At 47.1% G+C, this 25474-nt stretch overlaps 1 protein-coding gene across 1 annotated transcript in view; it reads right to left on the reverse strand.

The window, feature by feature from the left end:
* The window catches only part of LOC144121871 (rifampicin phosphotransferase-like), a 148366-nt gene that overhangs the window by 43630 nt on the left and 79262 nt on the right, over nt 1-25474 (reverse strand). Inside the window, exons 21-27 of the mRNA XM_077655290.1 lie at nt 25005-25076; nt 23814-23920; nt 23163-23235; nt 21333-21437; nt 6091-6249; nt 3468-3602; nt 179-263 (exon numbers count right to left, since the gene is read on the reverse strand). Of these exons, the coding sequence (XP_077511416.1) occupies nt 179-263; nt 3468-3602; nt 6091-6249; nt 21333-21437; nt 23163-23235; nt 23814-23920; nt 25005-25076 (736 nt within the window). The remainder of the gene's footprint in view (nt 1-178; nt 264-3467; nt 3603-6090; nt 6250-21332; nt 21438-23162; nt 23236-23813; nt 23921-25004; nt 25077-25474) is intronic.

Consider the following 25474-nt stretch of genomic DNA (forward strand, 5'->3'; position numbering starts at 1 on the left):
CTTCAATTTCTAACACTTATCTGTGGCATCCATATAGATATTTTCGTTTTGAGAAAAGAGACAGGTTTCTTTCATTACGTAAGAGCTTTTCTCTCTCCCAACGTTGCTAGAACTGAGATTCTAAGGCATTACCATCTAGCCGAATACTCAAAGTGAGATTAGTAAGGTGTTTACAAACCTCCATTGGCTTTTGCAAGCACCTGAAGAACGATGAGGTTGTAGATTGAAGATGATAATGCCGCAGAGAAGAGGTGTATTGCGGGCTGCAACAAATGGCAGTAGTAATCATTGCTTGTGATAATAATAATATTGGTTTTTGGGAAAGGAAATGGCGCAGTATATGTCTCATATATCATTAGACACCGGGGCCGCGCCGTGAGGGAAGGGATAAAGGAAGGGGTTGAAAGAATAAAAGAAGAAAAGTGCCGTAGTGGAGGGCTACGGAATAATTTCGATCACCTGGAGATCTTTAACGTGCATTGACATCGCACAGCACACGGGCGCCTTAGCGTTTTTCCTCCATAAAAACGCAGCCGCCGCGGTCGGGTTCGAACTCGGGAACTCCATATCAGTAGCCGAGCGCACTAACCACTGAGCCCCCGCGGCGGGTCATTACTTGTGGCAAATAATCAAAAATGCTCTGTACACTCGTTTAGTGCTGTTCGCGTGTGTTTTAATTCCTCTAAAATGAACTAATCACGCACACAACCTGAACACACTTCTTGTACATATTACTTCTCCCCCTATTCTCTCTTCCGGTCCCCTCACCTCTTTCATTTCATTTCTCCAGTCTGCCTGCTATCCTTTATTTCCGCTGCCCCAGCTCAGATGCTTCAGTATCAATGGCAGATACCGGGGCTAGCAAAAATCTTTTCCTTCTTTTTTACTATTATTTTAATAAATAACTACTATCACCACCACTCGTTTAGTAGCGGCATCAAGGATTCAAGCGCCAACGCCAGTGCACTGGTTTTGCAGCAAAGGAGAAATTCGGGCTAACTATATTATCTTTGCTGTCTGATTGATCGAGCAATCTAGGATTTTTGAACATTTGTCGTGCGCCGAAGTAACGGCAATCCTTGACAGCAGCTGCTACCTGCAGGAACGCAACCTCCTGTATAGTGTGTGCATCATTCGTAAAAACACTTTCTAGAGCGCTACAGGCAAGATAAGAAAAGAGGCTAGCATGGCACTGACTTTTGTTTCTTATGAAATCTGTTCGCAGTGAAAGTAGCCTCTCTGATGGTGCAGAGTTAGCTCTTAGTAGCTCGTTCCTGACTTTCACGCCGCCACCGCCGTCGCCTTAGGCAGCGCCACCTGCAACACGCCTCGGTTTGCAGGTGGAAAAGTGGAGAAAATAGAAAATTATCCTTTTGCTTTTACGGGAGAGGAAGAGAAGGTGGGAGGCCACGCGTGGCGATGTAGTAAGAGAGAAATCACTTTTTCGGCTGTTAGGTGACATGAAGGAGGCGGTGGGAGGCAGAGGGCAGAAAAAATAGAGAAAGGATACTCCCCTTCAGTGGAGGGGCGGGATAGAAGGAGAGCGAAGAGGGAACGATTGTTGGTGGTGAATTGAAGCTTAGTGTTCGGGCGTCCGGCTTGGCTCTGGAAGCTGATTGATCCAAACCCAGCGTCGGACTAGGATGGCTACAAGCTTCTCCCGGCCTGGCGGCCAGCTTCTTTCATTACTGTCACAACACAACACTGAAACATTGGCGCTGCATAATCGTAGCCATACTGTGACTTTTAAAATCTGGTAATCAATCGCTGTATCTTTATTTCGGTTTCTCTTCACTCTACCTTTAAGTACCGCTCTTCCGAGTCCTGTAGAAGGGTGATGGTTGGGCCTAGGTGGTTATTCACATTAGGTTCATTAGTGCAAAATTGTCCCTTTATTTCGCGCTATAGAACCGCATGTGACTTCTCTAGGGATATGTAGACATGCATAAGACGAAAACCTCTTTCTCTGGGAGCCTGTCTGTAAGAATTCACTCAGCGACTTCAATGTCGAGGTGCGCAGAGTTCTTTGGAACGAGTGTGAAATTTTTCACCAGTTTGCTGTGGGCATCTTGAGGCCGGTTTCGAGTGGTAGCATGCGGCGCTCTTCACTGCATTCCTACTACGCGTACATTTAATTTAACCTTGTGCTTTGAGCCTTTCTGCGTCATATATCGGCCGAAGCAGAACATCAGTTTTCAGAATTGATGTATGCAAACCACCGTCTTTAGGTTAACCGAAATATAGTTTTGAATGGCTCTGTCCAAAAGTTGCATTTTTGGTGTTCAAAATACTGATCACACACTGACAACTCTTAATTCTTGCTCTAGAATATTTTTGAAAGAATGATAAGTGCAGTCCTTTTAAAATAAACCAAGAATTAGGAAACTATACGCATTTTCTGCGTAAGGCTAACGCATTCCAGGAGAATAAACCTTTAAATTACCTGTTCCGCTACAATATCTCTGTTGTCCACAGATTTGTAGGGGCACTCAGAGTTAATTGAAAGGTTATAAACGGGAATGCATCCAAAATTTTATTGCTAGTCACGATCCTGTGCACACCCCCAGTAGGATTGGCAAGCGGAATTTGCTGAGTCATCCCAGAAAAAGTTAGCTGGGCAAATATCCGGCTCATAGCTTAGAACTGGCGAAAATTTGCGGCCGACCAAATTGGATTGATGCCAAGGAAATGCGAAAGCATTTTTCTCTCAGTCGTCGATATATTTCGATCTAAATGCTATGTCACATCTGATTGTATTCGAATTCCGGATATGATACAAGTCTAATTCTATTGTTATTCTATTTTCATTCCTGCTCGCTTCTTTTATTAATTTTTGCTGAGTCATTCGTGGTCCAACGCCTGCCGCCTTTCCCCTTTAAATAGAGGTGGGGAGGGGATGCTTGGCAGGTCGCAAGTAGCGTGAGGGAGATCCCTCTAAACACCACCTGTCATGTTTGGCAGACGGAGAGTACACACAGACGCCTTTAAGTTTCGTCCTTCATGGCACTTCCAATGATATCGCATTAAAGCCGCGAGACACCTATGAAGATGCGAATTTATGTGCCCCTATTTCAAACAGCACAGCTAATTGGCCAATATTGGAAGTGAATTTTTTCACTGTGGCTTTTGTAGGACGGGCCATTGCCAATACATTTGCTATATTTTGCTGATTACCTGTGCTGTTTGGGATCACCTATTATTTAATTTTTCACGACTCCTTTCTTTCACATATTTAGCGCTGCATTTTCCGGTCTAGGATACTTAAAGTAGCTCTGTAATTTTAAGATTTTTATGAAAAAATCTGGAGTTACGTACACCTGTACCAAACTAGTCCCGTTGAAATGATTCAACTGCGCATTCGACCACCCTGGTACTTCATAATAAATTGTGTTCTTTTCAGCAGGCTCTTGAGAAGGTGGAACTCTATCGCAGTCCATAGATTTGACTCGCAGAAATGCGCTTCCTACCTCTTTAATGTGGGGGAAATTGCAGGCGATGTATTCGTATATCTCAGATGACGTTGCCGTTCCATCCACGCATAGACGGAGGTCCGCAGCTTTCTCGGCAACTTCTTTCAAACCTTGGCCTACAGCAAGCATCATCTGTGCAACGTGACAAAAATGACGAGCATGGAATGAGTGGCGCAAAATTCCAGAGGCACGATTTAAAATTCATCAAGCTCTTAATCTTTCAGAAACCTTGGACGGTTGTTGGGTACCCATGCATTATGGAAAGATTAAAGACAAAATCATGGAAGTGGCAGTGTGAGGCTAGGTTCTGACACGAACAATTCGCTGTCTTGAACTAACGGAGAACAAAAGACTGCTTGAAAATTATATTTACCGATTACTTAAACGTGATGCAATGTGCGTTACTGTAATTAAGGTAAGGTCGCTATTAATACTGGTTATTCAACATACGACGCCAATTGCTCATGTGTGCCAAATTTTGGTAGAGAGTGCGTCACAGTTGGTGCTGTCGGCACAGTAATCGCCAGATAATGTTTATGGCCATGCCCTTTCAAGCGAAATTTGGAGGATCTTCAAAAGCATCTCGCTTTTAATCCTTATCTTGTTTGTCACAGGACGACTAGTGTTACGAACGATAGCATAGTATGGAAGGTTTACTGAAAGTGCACGCCAGGATAGGATTCTTCTACGCCAAGCAGGATTCGTACGTTGGCAATTGGTACTATCGACCTAGCGCACCTATGGAGGGCGCTAGCAGCATGAGAGAGCTTCACAGCGAAGCCAAAGCAAGTTAATACGCCGTCTATGGCAGAGCGATAAAGACGAAATGAGCGCCACTTTCAAGCTGCTGATATCCCTTTCACAGCTCAGGTGATTTCCTAGTACTCTTTGCTCCTGCCGTGCCGTTTTTGTGTGACAGTAGTGGAGACATTTCGTGCTCTTCCCATTAGGACGTTTGTAAGGACGTATATCTTCGTTATCGGGTTTTGACACAAGTGCATCCACTCAATCGTGGCGCGATGCCACGTGATGTGCACACGTCGATAACGACTTCTATGCAAGTGCAGAATGCGTCAGTGCTTGTATGACTGAACGCGACTCGATTTCTTCAAGCTGCGGGCCGAAGCGCGGAACCCAGGATTCCTGCCCACTTGAAGTGAAAACTAAACCTTACTTTCGCCGTGAGAGACAATATTTTAAGCGATAGCTGTAATGCTTCCGTTGAGGAGAAAATCTAGCGGCGTTTAAGTTATGAGCAAAAAATCCGGATTGGTCGAAAAGATGGCTATGTCACACGGGAAGCGTCCCATTTTAGAAGTCAATAACAAAATATATAACTCCTGATTAGAAGGTTGCGACATGACTAAAACGTCACAACGACATATAAGAATATAAAGTAAATTAATTCTGCTGAAAAGAGATCGGCGTATTTATTCGGTAGTAGAACCACGGACCTTTTGGGAGCAACACTCGCTACCTATAGATATGAAGGAAGCGAATAGCGACCGAAACCAAGGTGCCTAGGTGAATGTCTCTTTATTTAAATTTGCGGTGTTGTTCAATTGGGGAATAATGGTGCGATTAATCTGTCGCTTAAGGATAATTAATTATAAAAAGAAAAACAACCATGCCGCCTGTCGGATGAAAAACCCACGACCTCAGAATTTCGCGTCCGCTTCTCTACCAAATCAGCTACAGCGACGGCCGTCCAATCTTGTGCTTTCGGTGGTATTAATATTTCCGTGTAAGCGAACCTTGTGAGTTTTCACCAGCGCTACCCGCGACCATAGCTACCCATAGAACATGGGTGCACGTTTATTTATTTGTACCAGGTTTCATATTTATGTCGTTCACATAATATGGATGGTTATTTTCAATGACTTAAACCTGCCAAAGCCAAAGCCACTCAGGCGATGAGGGAGGCCGTAGTGGAGTGCTCCGGATAATTTTGACCAGCTGGGATTCTTTAACATGCACTGACATCGCAGAGTACACGGGTCTTTATTATTTCGCGTCCATCGAAATTCGACCGCCGTGGCAGGCATCGAACCCGCGTCTTTCAGTGTAAAGCCGAGCATCATTGTTTTTGCTGTAGTCTGCAGTCAAGAAATTTACAGGGCCTCCAAGTGCATGATTTACATTTAAAAGTTGAAATATCACTCAGAACTGAGGATGTGACTTAGACCGAAGGTCATCAGCTGGCCAGGGGAAGAGGGTGACTTCCTGGGCTACATGCTGTTGCACGGTTATCCACCTATAATGCGAAACAAGAGCGCTTTCTTGTAACTGAGTTGACAAAGCTCACTTTATACTGCAGCCCTCAGTCGCTGCTGTTGCTAGCTGTGTTCTCATATAAATCTTGTCGATGTGTTCTGGTGCATGACAGGCCAGCGCGCATCTACGGAAAGTGGGCCCAAGCTTACGCTTGTGGTATTTTTATCAAACTACTTGGGAAAAAACCTTTGTGAATTTCTAACGTACTACACATAGTTGCATGAACACTAGAATTTAGGAGCCACGGTGGACGACAAGACATTAATAAATAATGAGCACAAGTTTACTTAATGTTGTTAAGGAAACAATATAGCCGGCACTTTTGCGACGTGATTTAAGGTCTTACCTTTGCAGTGCAGTAAAGCTGCAGAGGGACCTTCTTCTTTTGGAGAGTTCTGAATCGCTTCACTCCATCTTGCACCTCGTCGCTGGTGTCCCGTCCCATGATGCTGTACATCATCGCCTTGTCCATAAGGGTCGCGCCAGAGGTGGCGTTTCGGTGACCCTAAAGACAATTGCGCGCAGCATTGCAATATTTCACGGTGTTCTTTAGACACTGAAAGCGTAATAATCCTATTGTAAGTGATCTCAATTGTAAGTGATCTCATTGGTGATCTCACTCAATGGTAAGTGATCTCAGCAGCAATAATGGCCGCAGTATTACAATCTAAATAGCTTGTAAAGTTGTTTCAGAGGGTAATTTGTAAATGTAACGATTTATTTCATACTGAAAACAAATCCTACTGAGAGATAGGGCAAAGAATGAAATTCGTTTTGCGCAGTTTGAATCCAAAGCGCACTTCTTCATAAGGTCTTGCATTTTATTGTTTTCCGCTGTGAAGTAAGGATATATAATTTCATACACTGCACTCACTGCAGCACTGTTGGTCAAATGTTTAGGGGAATCCCCCAAGGTGGAGTAGATTTGTAATAAGGAAGTAATTACTCATTGGCATTCACCCAAGCGCAGGCGTACGGCTGCAAGCGAAAGATATACAGCTTTCTCAGAAAATTCACAGTTAAAGAAAAATTCGTCCTTGTCCGGTGTTCGAAACGGGGACCACCGCTTCACCGGAGCAGTCGCTCTACCAACTGAGCTAACCGGGACGGCAAGCTTATGGTAGGGCTAGAGGGAATTCATCAATAACTCGAAGTGGGAACAGTGTTGGTCAACTGTTTAGGGGAATGCTCCGAGGTGAAGTAGATTTGTAATAAGGCAGTAATTACTCATTGGCATCCACCTGAACGCAGCCATACGGCTACAAAGGAAAGCTATACAGCTTTCACAGAAACTTAGCGGTTAGACAAAAATTCGTCCTGGTCCGCGGTTCAAACACAGGACCACCGCTTCACTGGAACAGTAGCTCTTCCAACTGAGCTAACTTGGACAGCAGCAAGATTTCTTCGAACAATGGAAGGTCGCTGAACTTATCGCAGTTCACGCGGTTAGTGAGCACGACTGCGACGTCGTCCTGTGTAGACTCGACTTCACCGCGCCTCCCGCCGACATCTCAGAGCCTGACGTGACTTGTGCGCCAGGAACTGCAGGCAATGTCCCCCGTTTCTTTCAAAACCCAGCGACTCCACCGATAATGTAGCGTGAAGGCGTCTAACACAAACAGTGAATATATCTACAGAAGGAAAGCACACAGCACGGCGCAGCCGAACAACCGGGACAAGCGGGGCCCACCACAACCGACGCCTTTCGTTCTCTTTACCGGAATTCATTCTCTTCGCGTTCCAAGCACAAGCGCAGCATGTGGTCCACTTCTACGGCCGCAACAATATCTGCTAGACTTTCTATGAAGAGGGTTCAACATTTGGAAGTGCAGATGCTAGTCCGCAGCCGCAAGAAATAGAAGGGACCCGAGAATACGCCAGTACGTGAACGTGGGCAGGCAACTTGTAGCCAATGGCTCATGTCGTGTTGTACGCGTGCGGGAAAACGAACCCCAGGAGCGGAGCCCACGCGGCTGTTGAAAATTGAAAAAAAAAGACAAACAATTTCAATCGGTGTGTGCTAACACTTGGCTTTTCACTTCAGTTTCGGTTAGAGGGCCGCTTTCTAAGGTCAAGCAGGCTTCAGACAAAGATTGCCACAGACGGTAAGTGGAGGCCTTAGTGCTAGTGCACTAAACCTGGAGGTCACACTTGTGCTCCCCCTTTAGCGCATGATGCGATAGCGTTAATAGGTAATGCCTATATATGCGAAATTCGTCATTATACTTTACATTCAAAGATCGCTGAGAGGGCTGATACCGCTCCTGGCGCTGTGGTGAAGCGGCTAAGGATGCGCCACTGCCCTGCGAAAGAAGGTGCTATGACCGGTGAGGCTTGTGAGAGCCAGGTTGCTTTTTCCGAGCAATCAGTCACGAAAAATCATTATCTGACTGCTGCCTGTCACGGCAGGCAGCTTGCTCACAATTCGGTGGACAGGCTGTGATGACATCACAAGGTCACAAACGTAGGTTCCCCGCCTTCCACCTAAATGATCCACATAGAAAAAGATTTGCCAGACAGACAGTGGGGAAATCGAAAAATATAAAGATAGGCTGGCAGCACGACAATGGGTCTATAAGAAAGGTGAACCGGACGTTGTTTTTAAGGAAGCACTGATTTCGTACGAAATTTATGAATGAATGAACCAAGTGGAGCGGATTAATAACTTGAGCTTGAGAAGCAATAAAGGCGGGTGATATGAAGAAGCAGCTTAAACAGGATTAATGACTTGAAGGGTGATCATCATCAGCAGCTTACTACGCCCACTGCAGGGAAAAGGCCTCTGCCGTATCTCTCCGATAAACAATACCCTGTGCCAGCTGCGGCCAGCGTATGCCCGCAAACTTCTTAATCTCATCCGTGCACCTAACGTTTTGCCACCCCTGCTACGCTCGCCTTATGGAATCCATTCCGTTACTCTTAGATATCATCGGTTATCTTGCCTTCCCATTACATGCCCTGCCCACACCCATATCTTCATCTTGATTTCAACCAGGATGTCATTAACCTGCGTTTGTTCCCTGACACACTCCGCCCTCTTCCTGTCACTTAACGTTAGAGCTATTATTTTCGTTTCCATAGTTCTCTGCGTGGTCCTCAATTTAACTAGGTCTCTTTTCTTTGTCCTGCACGTTTCTACCTGATAGGTGAGTACAGGTGAGATACACCTAGTTTAGTTTTTGGGGGTTTAACGTCCTAAAGCAACTCGGGCTATGAGGGACGACGTAGGGAAGGTCTCCGGAGATTTCGACCACCTGGGGTTCTGCAACGTGCGATGACATCGCACAGTACGCGGGCCCCTAGAATTTCGCCTTCATAGAAATTCGACCGCCGCAGCCGGGATCGAACCCGTGTCTTTCGCGTCAGCAGCCGAGCGCCTATAACCACTGAGCCACCGCGGCAGCCATGTGAGATACATCTCTTATATACTGTTCATTTGAGGGATATTGTTACACTTCCATTCATGATCTGAGAGATCGTGCCTAATGTGCTCCACCCTTTATCTTACTCTTCTAGTTATTTTGCTTTATTGATTCACACCTGCGGTAACCCCCTTCCCTACGTAGATGTATTACCTGGCCACTTCCTGCACCTGACTATCAATTGCAAGCTGCTGTTCCCTACAGAGACTTCAACATCACATTGGTTTACTGCATAATTATTCTTAAATCAACTGTTCTGCTCTGGCTGTCTAAGTCATTCATGCTTTGAAGTTCATCTCTTGATTGAGTTAGCAAGGCAAAGTCGTCAGCAAATGGCATATTACTAAGGTATTTTCAATTACCTCTGATCCCAAACATATTTCAGTCGAGGCCTCAAAATACCTCCTGCAAACAGGCGGTGAATAGCAATGGTGGGATCGTGTCTCTCCTCCTGACACCCTTTTTTATTGGAATTTTATTGCTGACTTTATGGAGGACGATGGTAGCTGTGTAGTTGCTATATACCAGGTGTTTCAGGGAAGGTGATCAGTAATTTTTAAAAATAAGGTTTTTTAGGTAACGAGAAGCAATTTGTGGCATAGCAATATGAGTGTTGGCGGACGTCAAAAACAGGTGAAAAATCTCAACTTGCTAGGTGACTAACTAAATTCCAATAGTGTCACGTAGTGGTGACGGCATTCGAAGCAGCGATGAAGACGGACGAAAGGGTCTTCTAAAAGAAAACTGCTTATTGGGCTGACTAGCACCCAAAATGGGCTGAATCACTCAGGCGGCGGCAAAGCGACATGCGTGCTCGGCGGTCGTCGAACAGGATGCCCGCCGCTGTCGGTCGTGCTCAATTTAAAGCTGATAGCGAACTTTCGAGATAAAGAGCGAAAAGTTACTAGAACATTCCGGAACAACGTAGAATCAGCTCTGTTTGACTGCAATCAATCGAGATAAGTCTAGTCGCGTCTTGCGTCGCAAACAAAGCGATAAAGTGGTGTCGCGGCATATTTGAAAAACGAACAAACACTTCAAATATTCGCGGCATTACTCCCGTCTCAAAGAATCATTGACCCGATGCATTAAAACAAATAATGCGACTAGTAAGGAAAAAAACGGATCTTGCGAAAATAGAGCATGGAAATGCAGCGGCGTTTAGCGCGCATAATACGGCTACAGACGGACTACATGGACAACTTCTGGTCGTACGCGGCGTCGCTGGGATGCAGTCATTGCGTCAGGGATGACTTCATAATCCAGTTCACCCAGCCGACGAAGAACCTTGTACGGGCCGAAATAGCGGCGCAAAAGCTTTTCACTCAATCCACGGCGGAGAATGGGCGTCCACACCCAGACTCCTGGCTTGTATTCCGCGTTGCGTCTTCGTAGGTTGTAGCGTCTGGCGTCGGACCGCTGCTGATCTTTGATCCGTAATCGGGGAAGCCTTCGAGATTCTTCTGCGCGTTGAAGATAGGCGGCAACGTCGACGTTCTCTTCTTCTGTAACGTTGGGCAGCATGGTGAGGTCGTGGCCTCCCTGCCATGGACGAGCCTAAAAGGCATCATCTGGGTGGTCTCCTGCACTGCCGGTGTTGAAGGCGAAGACGACGTAGCAGGATGACAACCCTGGTTTTGTGATCAGCATCGACATACATGGCGAGCATATCGGCGATGGTTTTGTTCAGGCGCTCGGTCAGTCCGTTGGTCTGCGGATGGTATGCAGTTGTCCTCCGGTGGCTGGTTTGGCTGTAGCGCAGAATGGCTTGCGTTAGTTCCGCAGTGAATGCTGCTCCTCTGTCCGTGATGAGCACATCGGGGGCGCCGTGTCAAAGAAGAATTCACTCCACGAAAAATTTGCCGACTTCTGCTGCTGTTCCGTTCGGTAGGGCTTTCGCCTCGGCGTAGCGGGTCAGGTAGTCGGTCGCTATGATGATCCACTTATTTCCAGATTTTGACGTTGGAAAAGGGCCAAGCAAGTTCATGCCAATCTGCTGAAAGGGCCTTGAGGGAGGTTCAATGGGGCTCAGAAATCCTGCTGGTCGTGTGGGCGGAGTCTTTCGTCGCTGACAATCTCGGCAGGTTTTCACATAGTGTGCGACATCGGCATACAGTCGGGGCCAGTAATACTTGTCTTAAATGCGGCGGAGGATGCGAGTAAACCCGAGATGCCCAGCTGTCGGCTCGTCGTGTGAAGCCTGTAGAACTTCTTCGCGGAGACAAGTAGGTACAACAAGGAGGTAGGCTGCTTTGTTTCCTGTAAAGTTCTTCACAAGGACCTCATTTTGCACTCAGAAGGAAGACAGTCCTCGCTTGAATGAAGCGGGCAGTGAAGAAACCTTGCCTTCCAGGTACTCGATGAGGCCTTTTAGGTTGGGGTCCGAGCGTTGCTGCTGAGCAAAAGAACTGAGGCTGAAGGGTCCCAGGAAGGCGTCCTCATCGTCGTCCGGCGGCGGTGCATCTACAGGGGTTCGTGGGAGGCAATCGGCGTCAGAGTGCTTGCTTCCGGACTTGTAAACGACGCTGACGTTAAACTCCTGGAGACACAGACTCCATCGAGCAAGTCGGCCAGAGGGGTCCTTCAAATTCGCAAGCCAGCAGAGCGCGTTGTGGTCTCTGACCACCTTGAACGGCCGTCCGTAGAGGTAGGGGTGGAATTTCGATGTAGCCCAGATGATGGCAAGGCACTCCTTATCAGTTGTCGAATAGTTAGCCTCGGCCTTGGAAAGGGAACGGCTAGCGTATGCGATGACTTTCTACAGCCTGTCGCTTTTTTGAACGAGGACGGCGCCTAGTCCCACGCTGCTTGCGTCGGTATGAACTTCAGTATTGGCGTTTTCATCAAAATGCGCAAGAATCGGCGGGGACTGTAAACGACGCTGAAGTTCTTTGAAGGCTTCTGCTTGCGGCGCTTCCCATTTAAACGGCACGTTTGCCTTCGTCAGTCGGGTCAGGGGCTCGGCGATACGCGAAAAGTTTTTCACAAATCGTCGGTAATATGCGCACAGTCCGAGAAATCTGCGCACTGCTTTCTTATCGGCCGGCGGTGGAAACTGTTCAATAGGAGCTGTTTTCTGCGGGTCTGGGCGTACTCCTTCCTTGCTAACGACGTGGCCTAGAATCAGCAGCTCTTCGTAAGCTAAGTGGCATTTCTATGCTTTCAAGGTTAGGCCAGACGACTTGATTGCGTCTAGTACTGTTCGAAGTCTTTTGAGGTGCTCTTGAAAGTTCGAGGCGAAGACAACGACGACACCTAAATATACCAGACAAATTTGCCACTTCAGGCCTGCCAGCACTGTATCCATAACTCGCTGAAACGTCGCTGGTGCGGAACAGAGACCAAATGGCATCACCTTGAACTCAAACAGCCCATCCGGAGTTATGAATGCTGTCTTCTCGCGATCTCTTTCGTCGACCTCAATTTGCCAGTAGCCGCTCTTGAGGTCCATCGATGAGAAATATTTGGCATTGCAGAGGCGGTCCAGTGTGTCGTCGATGCGGGGGAGGGGGTAGACGTCCTTCTTTGTTATGTTGTTCAAGCGGCGGTAATCCACGCAGAATCGAAGTGCGCCGTCTTTGTTTCTCACTAGAACAACCGGTGCCGCCCATGGGCTGTTTGAAGGCTGAATGACGTCGTCGCGAAACATTTCTTCGACTTGTCCCGGATGGCTTGTCGTTCTCCCGCTGACACACGGTAGGGGCTTTGACGGAGAGGTCGGACGTGTTGATCCGTTATAATGCGATGCTTGGCAATTGGCGTCTGTCGCACCTTCGGCGAAGTTGAAAAACACTCGCTGTAGCTTTGAAGCATATTGCGGATCTAGTCTTGTCTGTTCCGGTGCAGGGCTGGGTTGATGTCGAAAGTGGGCAAGTTCTCTTGGTTGGGCGAATCTTCTGCGGAGGGGTCGGAGAGGGCGAAGGAGTCTCGTACGTCAGATATTTCGTCGAAGAAAGCAATCGTTGTTCCTCTGTTAATGCGCCGGTATTCCTCGCTGAAGTTAGTCAGCAGTACTTCGGCTTGGCCATTGCTGAAATGTGCGATGCCTCTTGCGATGCTGATTCCTCGGTCTAGAAGCAACTGCAGGATCCCCTCGATGATGGCTTCAGAGTTAATGGCTTTCGCGGCGCCTGCTGTCACGATAACGCTTGATCGTGGTGGGATGCTCACTTTTTCCTCCAGGACACTCCGGGCTACGTGATTTTCCCCAGTTTTCATGGAAGCGATGGCTTTGTCCGTCGAAAGTGTGATCTGCTTGGATCGGAGGTCGATGATCGCCTGTTGCTCATTAAGGAAATCCATACCCAAGGTCACTTCGCGGGAGCATTGTGGTAGCACAACAAAGGTGGCAGGATAGGTATGTCCTTTGACAGTCTCTCGCGCTGTGCATCGTCCTGATGGCGTAATGAGGTGGCCCCCTGCGGTGCAAATTGTTGGGCCGTCCCAAGCTGTTGTGACTTTTCTCAGCTGCGCAGCGAATGTTCCATACATCACCGAATAATCGGCTCCTGTGTCGTCTAGAGCGGTAACTTTCCGGCCGTCGATAGTCACTTCTAAGTCGGAGGTCCTGGCTCTTGCATTGCACGTCGTTCTCGGCGTCGGGTCACGGCTTCGTCGCGTATGCTAGTCGCGGGTGGGACGCGTGGTCGAAGCTCTTCTGGGTGGCGGCGTCGTTTTCAAGGCAGCTTGCGTCGTGATCGGCGTTCTCATTGTGTGCGGCGTCGGTGCAGCGAGTGCCGGTTCTTCCTGCGGCGTCGCGGGTGCAGCGTCTTCATGGGGCGTGGTCGGTGAAGGATCTTCTGCGTTTCACTCTTGAGCAACCTCACCTCCAGAGGTTGCTGCCTTTAGTTTCCCCTACGGGGGCTGGGAGACCTTCCTCGTACCGCGGCTGCGTAGCTGCGGCGTGGCGACGCAAAGCGCGAGGTTGACGGCGATGGTGAGCGCGAAAAGCGGTTCGGCGTGTACTCTTCTCGACGCAGGTACTCGTCGATTTCCTGCGGACGTTGTCCGAAGCGTGGTCGTGGGGCGTTAACGTCGAATCGTCGAAGGCCGATACGTCGTACGGGCAGTGACGAAGAATATGGCCGGCCTCACCGCAATGGAAGCACAACGGCCGGTTGTCGGAAGTCCTCCAGGCGTCGCATTTCCTGGGGCTTGAGGGTCGGTCTTAGGCTGGGCGGGCGGGGGCTGGGAGCGGCATTGTGGAGCAAGTGGCTCATCTCGGGGAGGACGTGGGGGTTGTCGTTGGGGCTGAGCAGTCCTTACTGCAGCGGCGTAGGTCATGGCCTGGGGTTCTGCGGTCGCCGGGGTGCCAAGAGCCTGTTGCACTTCTTCCCGTACCACGTCCATCAGAGTAGCTTCTTGCGGCTGTGGGGAGGATGGCAGTAATCGGCGTAGCTCCTCTCGGACGATTTCGCGGATAACTTCCCGCAAGCTGTCGCTGGTGGTGTCCGGCGTGTTCGAACGGATTGCACAGGCAGAGGAAGGGCGGTTGTACTGCCGAGCTCGAAAGTGGAGGGTCTTCTCAATCGTGCAGGCTTCTTGCATGAATTTCTCGACTGTTTTTGGCGGCTGGCGGACGAGGCTGCCAAAGAGTTGTTCCGTTAGACCACGCATTGAAAACTGAGCTTTCTTTTCCTCGGTCATCCCGGGGTCGGCGCGGCGAAATAGGCGCTTCATCTCCTCGACGTAACCGCGGACGGGCTCATTCGGAAGCTGGATCCTGGGCTCGAGGAGTCGTTCGGCTCTTTCTTTCCTCAAGACACTGATGAATACCTTCAATAGTTCTCTCTTCAATAGCTCCCATGTCGTAAGGGACGACTCGTAGTTTTCGTACCACGTGCGTGCGGAGCCATCCAGTGAGAAGAACACGTGTTGATTTTTTGCCGCATCATCCCACTTGTTGAGTGACGCCACGCTCTCAAATTGATCCAACCATTCTTCAGGGTCTTCGCCTAGGGATCCATTGAAAGTTGGCGGCACCCGCGGCTGCTGTAGTATGATTGGTGTCGACATCTTCGGCGAGGTTGCGGTGCTCGTAGCAGCGTCTTTTCGCTGTCTGGTGCGGTCCGGCAGTTTCCCGAACTCAGGCTCCTCTCCCTGGAGACGTCGGCTGGCTCACTGAGCTGCTGGCTCGTCCTCGCGTGCGAATCGCTGAGGGCTGGCTTCACGACTTGAAGGGGGCGTCCGGAACATAGAAGGCTACCCAGCACCTCCACCAGATGTCACGTAGTGGTGATGGCAGTCGAAGCAGCGATGAAGACGGACGAAAGGGTCTTCTAAAAGAAAACTGTTTATTGGGCTGACTTGCACCCAAAATGGACTGAATCACTCGGCGGCGGCGGAGCGACAAGCGTACTCGGCGGTCGTCGAACAGAATGCCCGCCGCTGTCGGCCGTGCTCAATTTAAAGCTGATAGCGAACTTTCGAGATAAAGAGCGCAAAGGTACTAGAACATTCCGGAACAACGTAGAATCAGCTCTGCCTGGCTGCGATCAATCGAGATAAATCTAGCCGCGTCTTGCGTCGCAAAGAAAGCGATTAAGTGGTGTGGCGGCAGATTTGAAAAACGAACAAATACTGCAAATATTCGCGGCAATAGTTAACTTTATACCTATTACCAATAGGCAACTGATTGCAATTAGAGATTTGTAGCCGACCGCTAGTAATAGCCATATCAGTTTTTAGAATTTCGATAACGCCATTTCACTCGCCGCTGTGGCACGACAAAATTTGGCTATTTCGACTAGTTACGAACACTGGATGGGTTTCTCTGCTTGCATGCTTTTCGAAAGTTCATGTATATTTGCACGATGTAGCCAAATTTTATCTTGCCACAGCGGCGAGAGTAATGGCGTTTTCGAAATTGTAAAAACTGACAAGGCTGTTATTAACGGCCGGCTACAAATCTATATTTGCAATAAGGTGCCTATTAATGATAGGTAAAAAGTTAACTATTAGAATTAAGTTAATCACTTAGCTAGTTAAGATGATTCGCCTGTTTTTTACGCCCGCAATGCTGGCATTGCTATGCCGGAAAAAGCTTCTGTTTACCTCAAAAACCCTATTTTTCAGCACGAGTGATAAAATTCTCTTAAAAACCTGGTATATGTTACCGTATTTTTACACAGACTCTTCTAGACCCTGATTCCTCAATGCGTGCATTGCCGCTGTGGTTCCCAATGAGTCAAAAGCTTTCTCGTAATCTATGAAGGCTATATATAGGGGTTGGTTATATTCGGCACATTTCTCTATCACCTGAGTGATAGTGTGAATATGGTTTATTTTCGAGCATACTTTACTAAAGCCCCCCCCCCCCCCCCCCCGATCATTTGATTAACTGAAGTCTAAGATTGTCGTTACTCTATTAGCAGTTACCTTAGTAAATGCCTTGTAGGCTACAGACAGTTCAGCATGTAATTTTTCAAGTCCTTGACATCTCCATTCGCACTGAGTATGATTATGCTAGCGTTATAATCGAAGCCATAGGGCATTGCGTATACAGGGTGGGCAGTTTTTCCAGCATTATGTCCCCTCCGTCCTACAATAGATGTGCTCTTACCTGTTCCTCAACAGTGCTCTTACCAGTGCCTAACCAGTTCCTTTTCTCTTTTGCATTGCACCTAAGGTTTTGCTTATTTCCTCTTTCGTTACTGACTGGACGTCCAATCGGTGTGTGGTACTGCCTATCTTATTTACGTCCTTCCGATTTCATTAATAACTGTAAAATTTGTGTAGAACTGTTGGGTTACTTTAACTATCTTATTCATTTTGCTAATCACATTGCCCTCTTTGTCTCTTTACGCATACACCTGCTTTTTGCCTAAGCCTAGTTTGCTCTTCACCGCTTTTGGACTACCTCGAATATTTAGAGCATGCTCGATGATATCCATATTATGCTTCCTTATCTAAGTTATTATCTGCTTATTGATTAACTTTGATACCTCCACCAGTTGTATTTTTTTGTCTGGGGTTTGATGTTTTCATGCTTAGGCGTTTTTTAGTCAGATCTTGCGTCTCCTGAGAGAGCGTGTCGGTATCCTGGCGAACCATCCTAACGCCTATCTTTGTGCACACTCCATAATTATAACAGTGAGATTATCGTTTCCAACTTGAACATTAAGTTCATCTTCCTCAGTTAAAGCCGAATATTCGTTCTGAAGCACTATCCTAATTTCTCTACTTCCTCTCACAGCAAACTTTTTAATGAGCCTCCTCTTCACTAGCTTCTTCAGTTACCTCTTCAATAATGAGCTAATTGGATATCTTACCATCATTTGGTCGCTACACCGCACCTTTCCGACAACCTCCACATCCCTCGCTGTGGCAGGCTCTGCGCATAGTATGAAGTCTATATCGTTTTTAGCCTCATCATTTGGGGCTCTTTTATGTCCACTTCCTTTTCTCTCGTCTGCGGAAGAAGCTATTCAGCATCCGTAAATTATTTCTCTCTAAGAACTCGACAAATAACTCCCCCTGCTATTCCTAGAGCCTATGCTATAGTCGCCTACTGCCCTGCCTCCTGCCTTCTTCTTTTGCATTGAAGTCACCCATCAGTACAGTGCACTGCGTTTTTAGTTTGCGCATTGCCGATTCCGCGTCCTCAGAACCTTTGAACGATTTGGTCATGATGGCTGGAAGTAGGTGCGTAAGCATGCACAACTTTCAGTTTATACCCCTTATTAAGCCTGACTACGGTAACTGCCACCCTCTTGTTAATACAATAGAATTCCTCTATGTAGTCATTTACTTCCCTGATGCACTTCCCTATTCGAGCAATTTTGCAGAACTCATGTATGTGTTCGTCCTAGTGTATTGTACTTCCTTAGACGCACACTTTTATGCTGCCCTGTGTGCTAGGGGGTCATGGCTCCTCAAGCTGTTCTCACAGCTTTTACCGGTCCTCGTATCTTTTTTTGCGGAATAAATTTGATTTTATTTGTTTCGACTTCATATCTCTATTGATGACGAATCACACCTAATTCTCTTCTGTCGGCTAATCTAGGATAGCATAGTACGTGCCCGCCCCTTAGCACTATACGCCTCATCTGTCCTTATAACCTCACTAAGCCCTATGACATCCCATTTAATACCCACTAGTTCCCCGAATAGCAATTCTAGACTAGTCTCACTGGATAAGGTTCTAGCGTTAAATGTTGCCCGGTTCCGGTTCCAATGGCGGCCTGTCTGGAGCCAGAGATTCACAGCACCCTCCGCTGCGTCACAAGTCTGACCGCCATCTTGGTCAGTTGCTCCGCAGCCTCTGGGCACTGAGGGCCGAGGGTTAATTGATTGAGTCATTTAGGAGGTTGTGGCAGGTACTGCACAAGGGTGGCCAAATGCTGTTCTGGTGAGGGAGTGTGTGATCGGTTCTGGTAATCAAGATCAGGGAGCACCGCGGGCCAGGTTATGCAATTCCATCGACACACGGAGTTTTTTTAACGCATAGCGTTAAAATCTCCGTTATACGAAAATCCGGCGTCGGCGTGATCCGCGTTGTCGGCGTTTAGAGGAAAATCAGGAGCATCACTCTGGTACTTCGTGTCCAGAAAGCAACCTAGGAGGCGGGCGGGCAATCTAGGTCACGTGACCAGGCGCCTAGATCACTTGACGTGACCTGTCATCACAACCTGTGCATCGGATGTGAGCATACGGTCCACTGCGGCTGGTGGCAGTTAAATTAATGAGTGGTCGCTCGGGAAGAGCAATCTGGACCGTGCAAGCTCCACCACTGGGACCACCTGCCATTGAAAATCAGGGGCGCATCGCGTGATCGTTGCACCACTGCGCCAGAAGTGGTACGAGGAATTGCAGGGATCTATGAATTGTAGAGAATTACCCTCGGCATATATGCGAATTAACCCATTACGTTATCGGGTCACACCCTTCAGGCGGAGTTTAAGTACCCCTCCAATTTTTTTTAATCCGGTGGATAATTGAGGGGCACCGGTATTCGAACCCCGGCCGTCTTATACGCGAGGCGGATGCTGTACCTCTACGCCATCGCTGCGTGTAAGGTTCTGACTTCAAATGCCGACGGTTATGATGTAGATCTCTTTTTGAGAAAAGTAACGTTCTGTTCGCTTGTGATATTAAGGCGTAAGCGTTTCTTGGCTCATGAGTGGCGTGGACGAAAATTGCAGACGGGTGTTTGAGAACGGAAATTTGTTTACGGGAGTTGTCCGCACGAACTGTCATTCATAAGTTGCATGGGAAATAAATTATAAGTATAAGTTGATTAAGCAACAGTCGATAAGCAACATATATGTAATGAAAAAAAATTAAAAATAAAAAAAATTTAGAAAAGACAGACTAAATACTGAGACTAATTATGCTAAAAGACTAAAAGACTAAGAGACTAATTATAAGAAGAAAACTGAAAAACGGTAAGTAAGAGATAAACAAACGAAAACAGCAACAAAAATAAAAAGTAAAAACAAAAATTACAAGAAAACAAATATAAACAATGAAATATTGAAACAAAAACAAAACACGAAAAATGAAGAGAGAAAGAGAGGAAAAGAAAAGGCCCTAACCCGCGCCCTGCTAGACTTGGCGACTTCTTTTCGCGGCGATAAACGAAAGTCAACAAGGGCAAGGTTGTAAATTGTCGCTCAGCTAGGATTTCGGCGGCATGACGGCCGCCTGTGACGTTGCTCCCTGCGCGGTTGCTTCACTGTGTGGCTGGCGCAGGCATTCTCGTTTCGATGTTGTCCGTTGATACACGACCCTGCGCAGTAGGTATTTTAATTCAACGCCGCCCACCGCGCTTCTCCTTACTCTCGAGATTGTTTGCTCAGTATACACACGCGGACGCAATGGCTGAACTTGTGTCACTGGCGGGCGCTGGGTCAGTGGTTATGTGCAGTTTCAACGCCGCTTTCTATATTGTTGTCTTCGGTCGCTCTTTCTTTCTGTGGTGGCGTAGCGAGGGCTGAGATACGCTCTTAGGTCTCCGCGTTTTGCTGGAAGCGCCAGTTGATCCACCACGAGGGCGAGTTTACGGCGCCTCCTAGTTTGCTATATATCTTAGACGAACTGCCTTTACCTTTATATATTATCTGATGGTAGCAAATATCTCGTTCGTAATAAGCGAGTGTCCTTTATATTTGGAGCCGCTAAAAGTGTGCTAGACTGAAACTACCTATTGGTTAAACAAAGCCCCGTGTTTATCTGCGTGTGAGGCTTTGGTTCTAGTGATTAGTCCCTGAATTTTTGTCTGTAGCACGGTTTGAACCTAAGTACATTCTTGAAATAGATAATCTTTGTTGATTGCCTATAGATATGACTGTGGTTGCTTCAACAACACTGAATCATAGATCTAAGAGAGTTTGCAACCTTTCCGAAGATATCATAGAACCATAACTCTACCCTACATGCCAGAATCACTGGTATAAACTTTGCCGCAAAGGAAATAATTTGTAGCGTGTGGTGGGTATACGTTAGGGAGCTCTCCTAGTGCGATCAAACGGCGGTAAGAAATACCTGGGAGAAACTCATAAATATAAATACTTTCAGACTATCAATTGTAATGCAACTTACTGCAATATTAAATAAATCAGGTCTTATTGAACAGCCAGTCTCAAAAGACCGAAATGAAATCGAATTTTATGACGTTTTCCTGTTTGTTATTCATATATTTCATAATAATAATAGTAATAATGATAATAATAATAATAATAATTGGTTTTTGGGAAAGGAAATGGCGCAGAATCTGTCTCATATATCGTTGGACACCTGAACCGCGCCGTAAGGGAAGGGATAAAGGAGGGAGCGAAAGAAGAAAGGAAGAAAGAGGTGCTGTAGTGGGAGGGTTCGGGAATAATTTCGACCACCTGGGGATCCTTAACGTGCACTGACATCGCACAGCACACTGGTGCCTTAGCGTTTTGCCTCCTTAAAAACGCTGCCGCCGCGGTCGGGCTCGAACCTGGGAACTCCGGATCAGTAGCCGAGCGCCCTAACCACTGAGCCACCAAAAATAAGCATTTCATTCGTCGCTGTTATAACTCCTCATTCCTTCAGGTAAGGAATTATAATAGCTTGAACATCGAATAACCCTATTGCATGAATATTCAATTCCTAAAGTCTGCGCGCCTGCTAGTCCTTGTGAATATTCCTTTGATTGTGAACCCTGAACCCTTAAGAGTCCATTGTTATGACTTACATCGGAGAACCACAGGAAGTAGTTGTAGCGGTGTACCGGCATCCACAGGGGGACATACTGGGTGGGGTCTGGGTTGTATGCAAGCACTGGCTTTGTGCCTTCTTCCTGTTATACAAAGAACGTGGAAAACAAACTGTTAATGCATGCATTGGTGACCAACTCTCCGCATTGAAACCTTTAGCTACGGAAGACCCTCCTTGGGCAAATTTATTGCTTGAGTGAGCCTACTAACTAAAGTTAGAAGTCTAAAATGACGGGACAATTTCGTCACAATTATTTAAGCCAAGAAGCTCCATAAACAGGACATCAGGAAAGGTGCAGACAGGAAGTGCGCTACTGGCTGCACCGAACTGTGCTTTGAGGTATCGGCTACCGCTGCATGGTGAGCTGCAGAGGAGGAGGTCGGAGCTAAAAAGCCGAAATAAATTGTGCTTAAATACAATCACCAACAAACCGCCTTAGTAAAATGATTCGCCTCGCTGAATTTCAGCTTATGCAAGCCAAGGTTTAATGATGCACTTTTGGCAGCTGAACATCGCCGCTGTGGAATAATCTGAGGCGAGTAGAGTGCAGGAGTTTTCAATGATACTTATTTTCTTTTGAACTTGATGAAACCATAAAATGCAAAGAAACCTACTGAACACACGTTCATAAGCCCACACACACGCAGACGCGCGCAGAGACTTGCACGCACGTACAAACACACGCAAACACGCGTGCACACCCACGAAAACAAATACATGTACACAGTGACCTCACGGCTTTTTCAGCGAGATGACCATACTACTAACCCCAGTAAAGACAATAAGTGACGCAAGACCTAAACAGCACTCAGCAGTTTAGTGACCGTCTGTTAATAATGTTAAATGACACGGCAAACAGGTGAAGACAGGACTAAATGACAGATGACGATGGAATGATTAAATGGCCACTGGCCTAGCGCGAGCGCTCTTGCCCGCGCCACTGCACAATTCGTCGTCTTCTTCGTCACACTACCCGGGGCCACCAAGCGATCGTCCTGATCGGTGAGGAAGAGATGCGCGAAGTGGTTACGGGCTTAAGAAGATGGTTGGACAGGAACGGGAAAGTGGTGAGGTGCTGGCCGCGACGATAAACGAGATGGCTGAATGATTCCTGGACCACGAAGCTTCCGGGCCGCAGGTCGCCAGTAGCCGACGGTCGAGTTCCCAGGACGCGCCGAACGGCCTGGGCAGGGGAACGGTGTCTTCAGATGTAAGCGGGGTCTTGTGTTGGTGGGGTCGGTAAGTCAGGTCCTTGCGTCGGGTTCAGTTCGTCGTGTTGAGTGATCTGGGTGGGGGCCGGGCCGGGGGAGAACAACGGCGAGGTCGGTTTGGGTCTGTAAGGCTGGGGCACGGCCGAGCGACGCAGGCTAAGAACTCACGGCCGACGACGACGGCTGACGCAGGACGCCGAAGCTCCAGGACCAGGGTGTCGAAGATACCCCGCAAGCTCCACCAAATATTACGAGGTTAATTCAGCAGCAGGAACGATAGGCCGTACACAAAAGACACACCAGAAAACGGGTAAATCAAGCACGAGCGGCAGCGTCCTTGTCATCGTCGACTGCCCAGCGACACATCTTCGCTTCGCGACTGTGCAGCGTAGCAATAGGACAACATAGGACACGAAGTGAATAGAACAGAACGAGGAGCCTTAGAGAGCTAAGGTTCGAAATAAGGAAGCTTGTTCAAGTAGGATGGCAGCGCCTGGCACTGCATGTGCGTCAACGGAGAGAAAAGGCTTAACACGGGTAATTAATATTGTCTGATAGCAGTCCAAAAGAGTTCAGTGTACATAAAGTGCACTTACCCGACAATATCCTTCGAAGGGTACACGCAAAAAAGATAAACTGAGCGGCGACGTTGCCCCTGGAAGCACTTCGCTAGAAAAAGAAGGAAGAGTTGGAATCATCAGTGCGCTTTTTAAATCCAGGTGTTACTCACCGTACCATATTCCTTTTGAATATAACGACAAACGTTAGGTACAAAATAGCACAAGAAATGCTACCATAAAAGTAGATACTCGAGCTTTCATGTTAACACAAGCTGTTTTGGTGACTGAAGCACTATGAATAACTCTGCTACTAGGCACTAGCTTGTATAGCGTCTTCGTTTGCGCGCGCTGCTTTGTAAGTTGTGTTATCGCGCATCGTCTAAGTGAGTTTTCCTTGTTCCGTCTTTTTGTATTCCGTGTAACCTCAATGCACTGCAAAAAACGAAGAAACCATTGTCACAACGCGTCGAAAAGTTAGTTTTAGGAGAGCGGACAAGTCAATAGAGGTCGGTTCAAAGATACTCCGTTTTTACAAGAGTTGAATATACAAAATGAAAAGGCATTGGAGTAAATTCTCTAGCCTACGAAAGTAAGAAACATCTTACAGAGAAGCTCGAAATCGCAAACCATTTGAAGGTCATTAACACAAGCGGCTAAACCAAAGTAACAGGAACTAGGAAGCCTTACGCCAAGTTAGCTTTGCTCAGAATTTCTTTCCCAGACTTCAGGCCGTTGTCAAATTCATGGATCATCTCGCAGTCGGATTCCCTGAAGATGGTTGTGACTGGTCGACACTGCAGTACGGAACGTGAATGGAACGGAACGTATTTATGAAGTGGAACTGAACTTACTGCTTGCTCGATATGTATAAAATTAAACTCAATCTTTAATTTTTCAATTTTACACAGATTAAATTGCGTAAAGCGGGAAAAAGTTGCTTTGAGGGAAGCTTGAATGGATCCCCACCCCCTTTACACTGCAGTTTTTATATGAGCTCTTCAGGAATGCTTTATTAAAAGTGTGAGAGCTTCGCAGCGCATGTCATTTTAACACAGGATGTGGAAAATGTTTGAGGCAACAATACTGCAAATACATCAAACACTCGCGTAACAGTTCCATCGGATACCTGAATGAAGACAATGACCATAAACAAACCCGCCACAAGAAAAACGTGGCAAAGATAAATTCAAAACACAACTACACTACTGTTCGGTAAAACGACGTATTACATATGACTTGTTTTTATTCTAATGAAAAAGGACGACGATTTGAAGTGAAGCATTATTTTAGCCTCAGCTGCTATTGTGTTGCAAATGTCGCAAATAGCATTTATAAGAGATTGACGAAACTGCACCAACTTCGTATTGATGACGGCTTGATTCCGCGCCGGTTTCAGGCTATGATCACTTCGCGCCTGCTTCGGCTATTACCAGGACCTCCTTTCGGTAACTAGTGGTCGTCGTCCTTTTTTTCCGCTGCGTCTCTCTAGTCTGCCGCTTTACGTCCTTGCCACTCTATTATCGGCGTGTCGCTTCAATTTATTCAGAGCCACGTTCGTCTTCCTCGTCCCCTGGTAAGCGATTCCGCCTTCAAGGCGCCATACTTTTTAAAATCGACGCTGCATAACTTGACTGCGAGTACAGGCGCTGCGCGTCAACTTGTCGAGGTGCAGAAATTGAAGCGTAATGCGAGCAATGGCTAAGTTGTTGTCCTATCTCGCAAAGGTGGAGCACCGTGCCCTTCACTCATGACGGACGCATTTCCGAGCACGTGAAAGAACCGTTGTCTTAAAAAAAATCTTGCTTCCCGGATTCGACCTTCCGGCGCCCTTAAATCTTACTACCACCAAATATCTTCTGCAAATAATCAGAAGCTTACCTGAAGCATGAAGAAATTGTTTTCTCTGATTGCCCATTCAATGTCCTGAGGTGTGGTGTAAGTCTTTTCGATCTGTGTAAAAGCAAGCATTGGAATGAGACAAGAGGATTATAAAATTGATTTCTTGTTACTTATTAGTCTAAGACTTATTGCTTTCACGCCTAGGGATACTTGAGCCGTATAGCTACAGAGCTTAGTATACAGCGGCTTTATTTATTTCAGCACTGTCGTGTAAAAGAAGAAAGCAAGAAAAAATTTCTTTAGCACCGTGTGTCGGACCAAATCAAGAAGGCTTTTCTAGCCTGCTACGCGTCGGCACCGACTGAGGAGACAGACGATCTGCCGCGGATCTGGGTTGAAGCAAAGGGACTTATTCGTTGCCCTACGTTCATGTGGCAAAGCAACACTATTGCTTACGGAACTGTGCATTGCTGAAGAGATTAATTTCGACAACCTAAGGTTCTATATGG

This window comes from Amblyomma americanum, chromosome 2, assembly GCF_052857255.1.
Source record: "Amblyomma americanum isolate KBUSLIRL-KWMA chromosome 2, ASM5285725v1, whole genome shotgun sequence".
Taxonomy (NCBI): domain Eukaryota; kingdom Metazoa; phylum Arthropoda; class Arachnida; order Ixodida; family Ixodidae; genus Amblyomma; species Amblyomma americanum.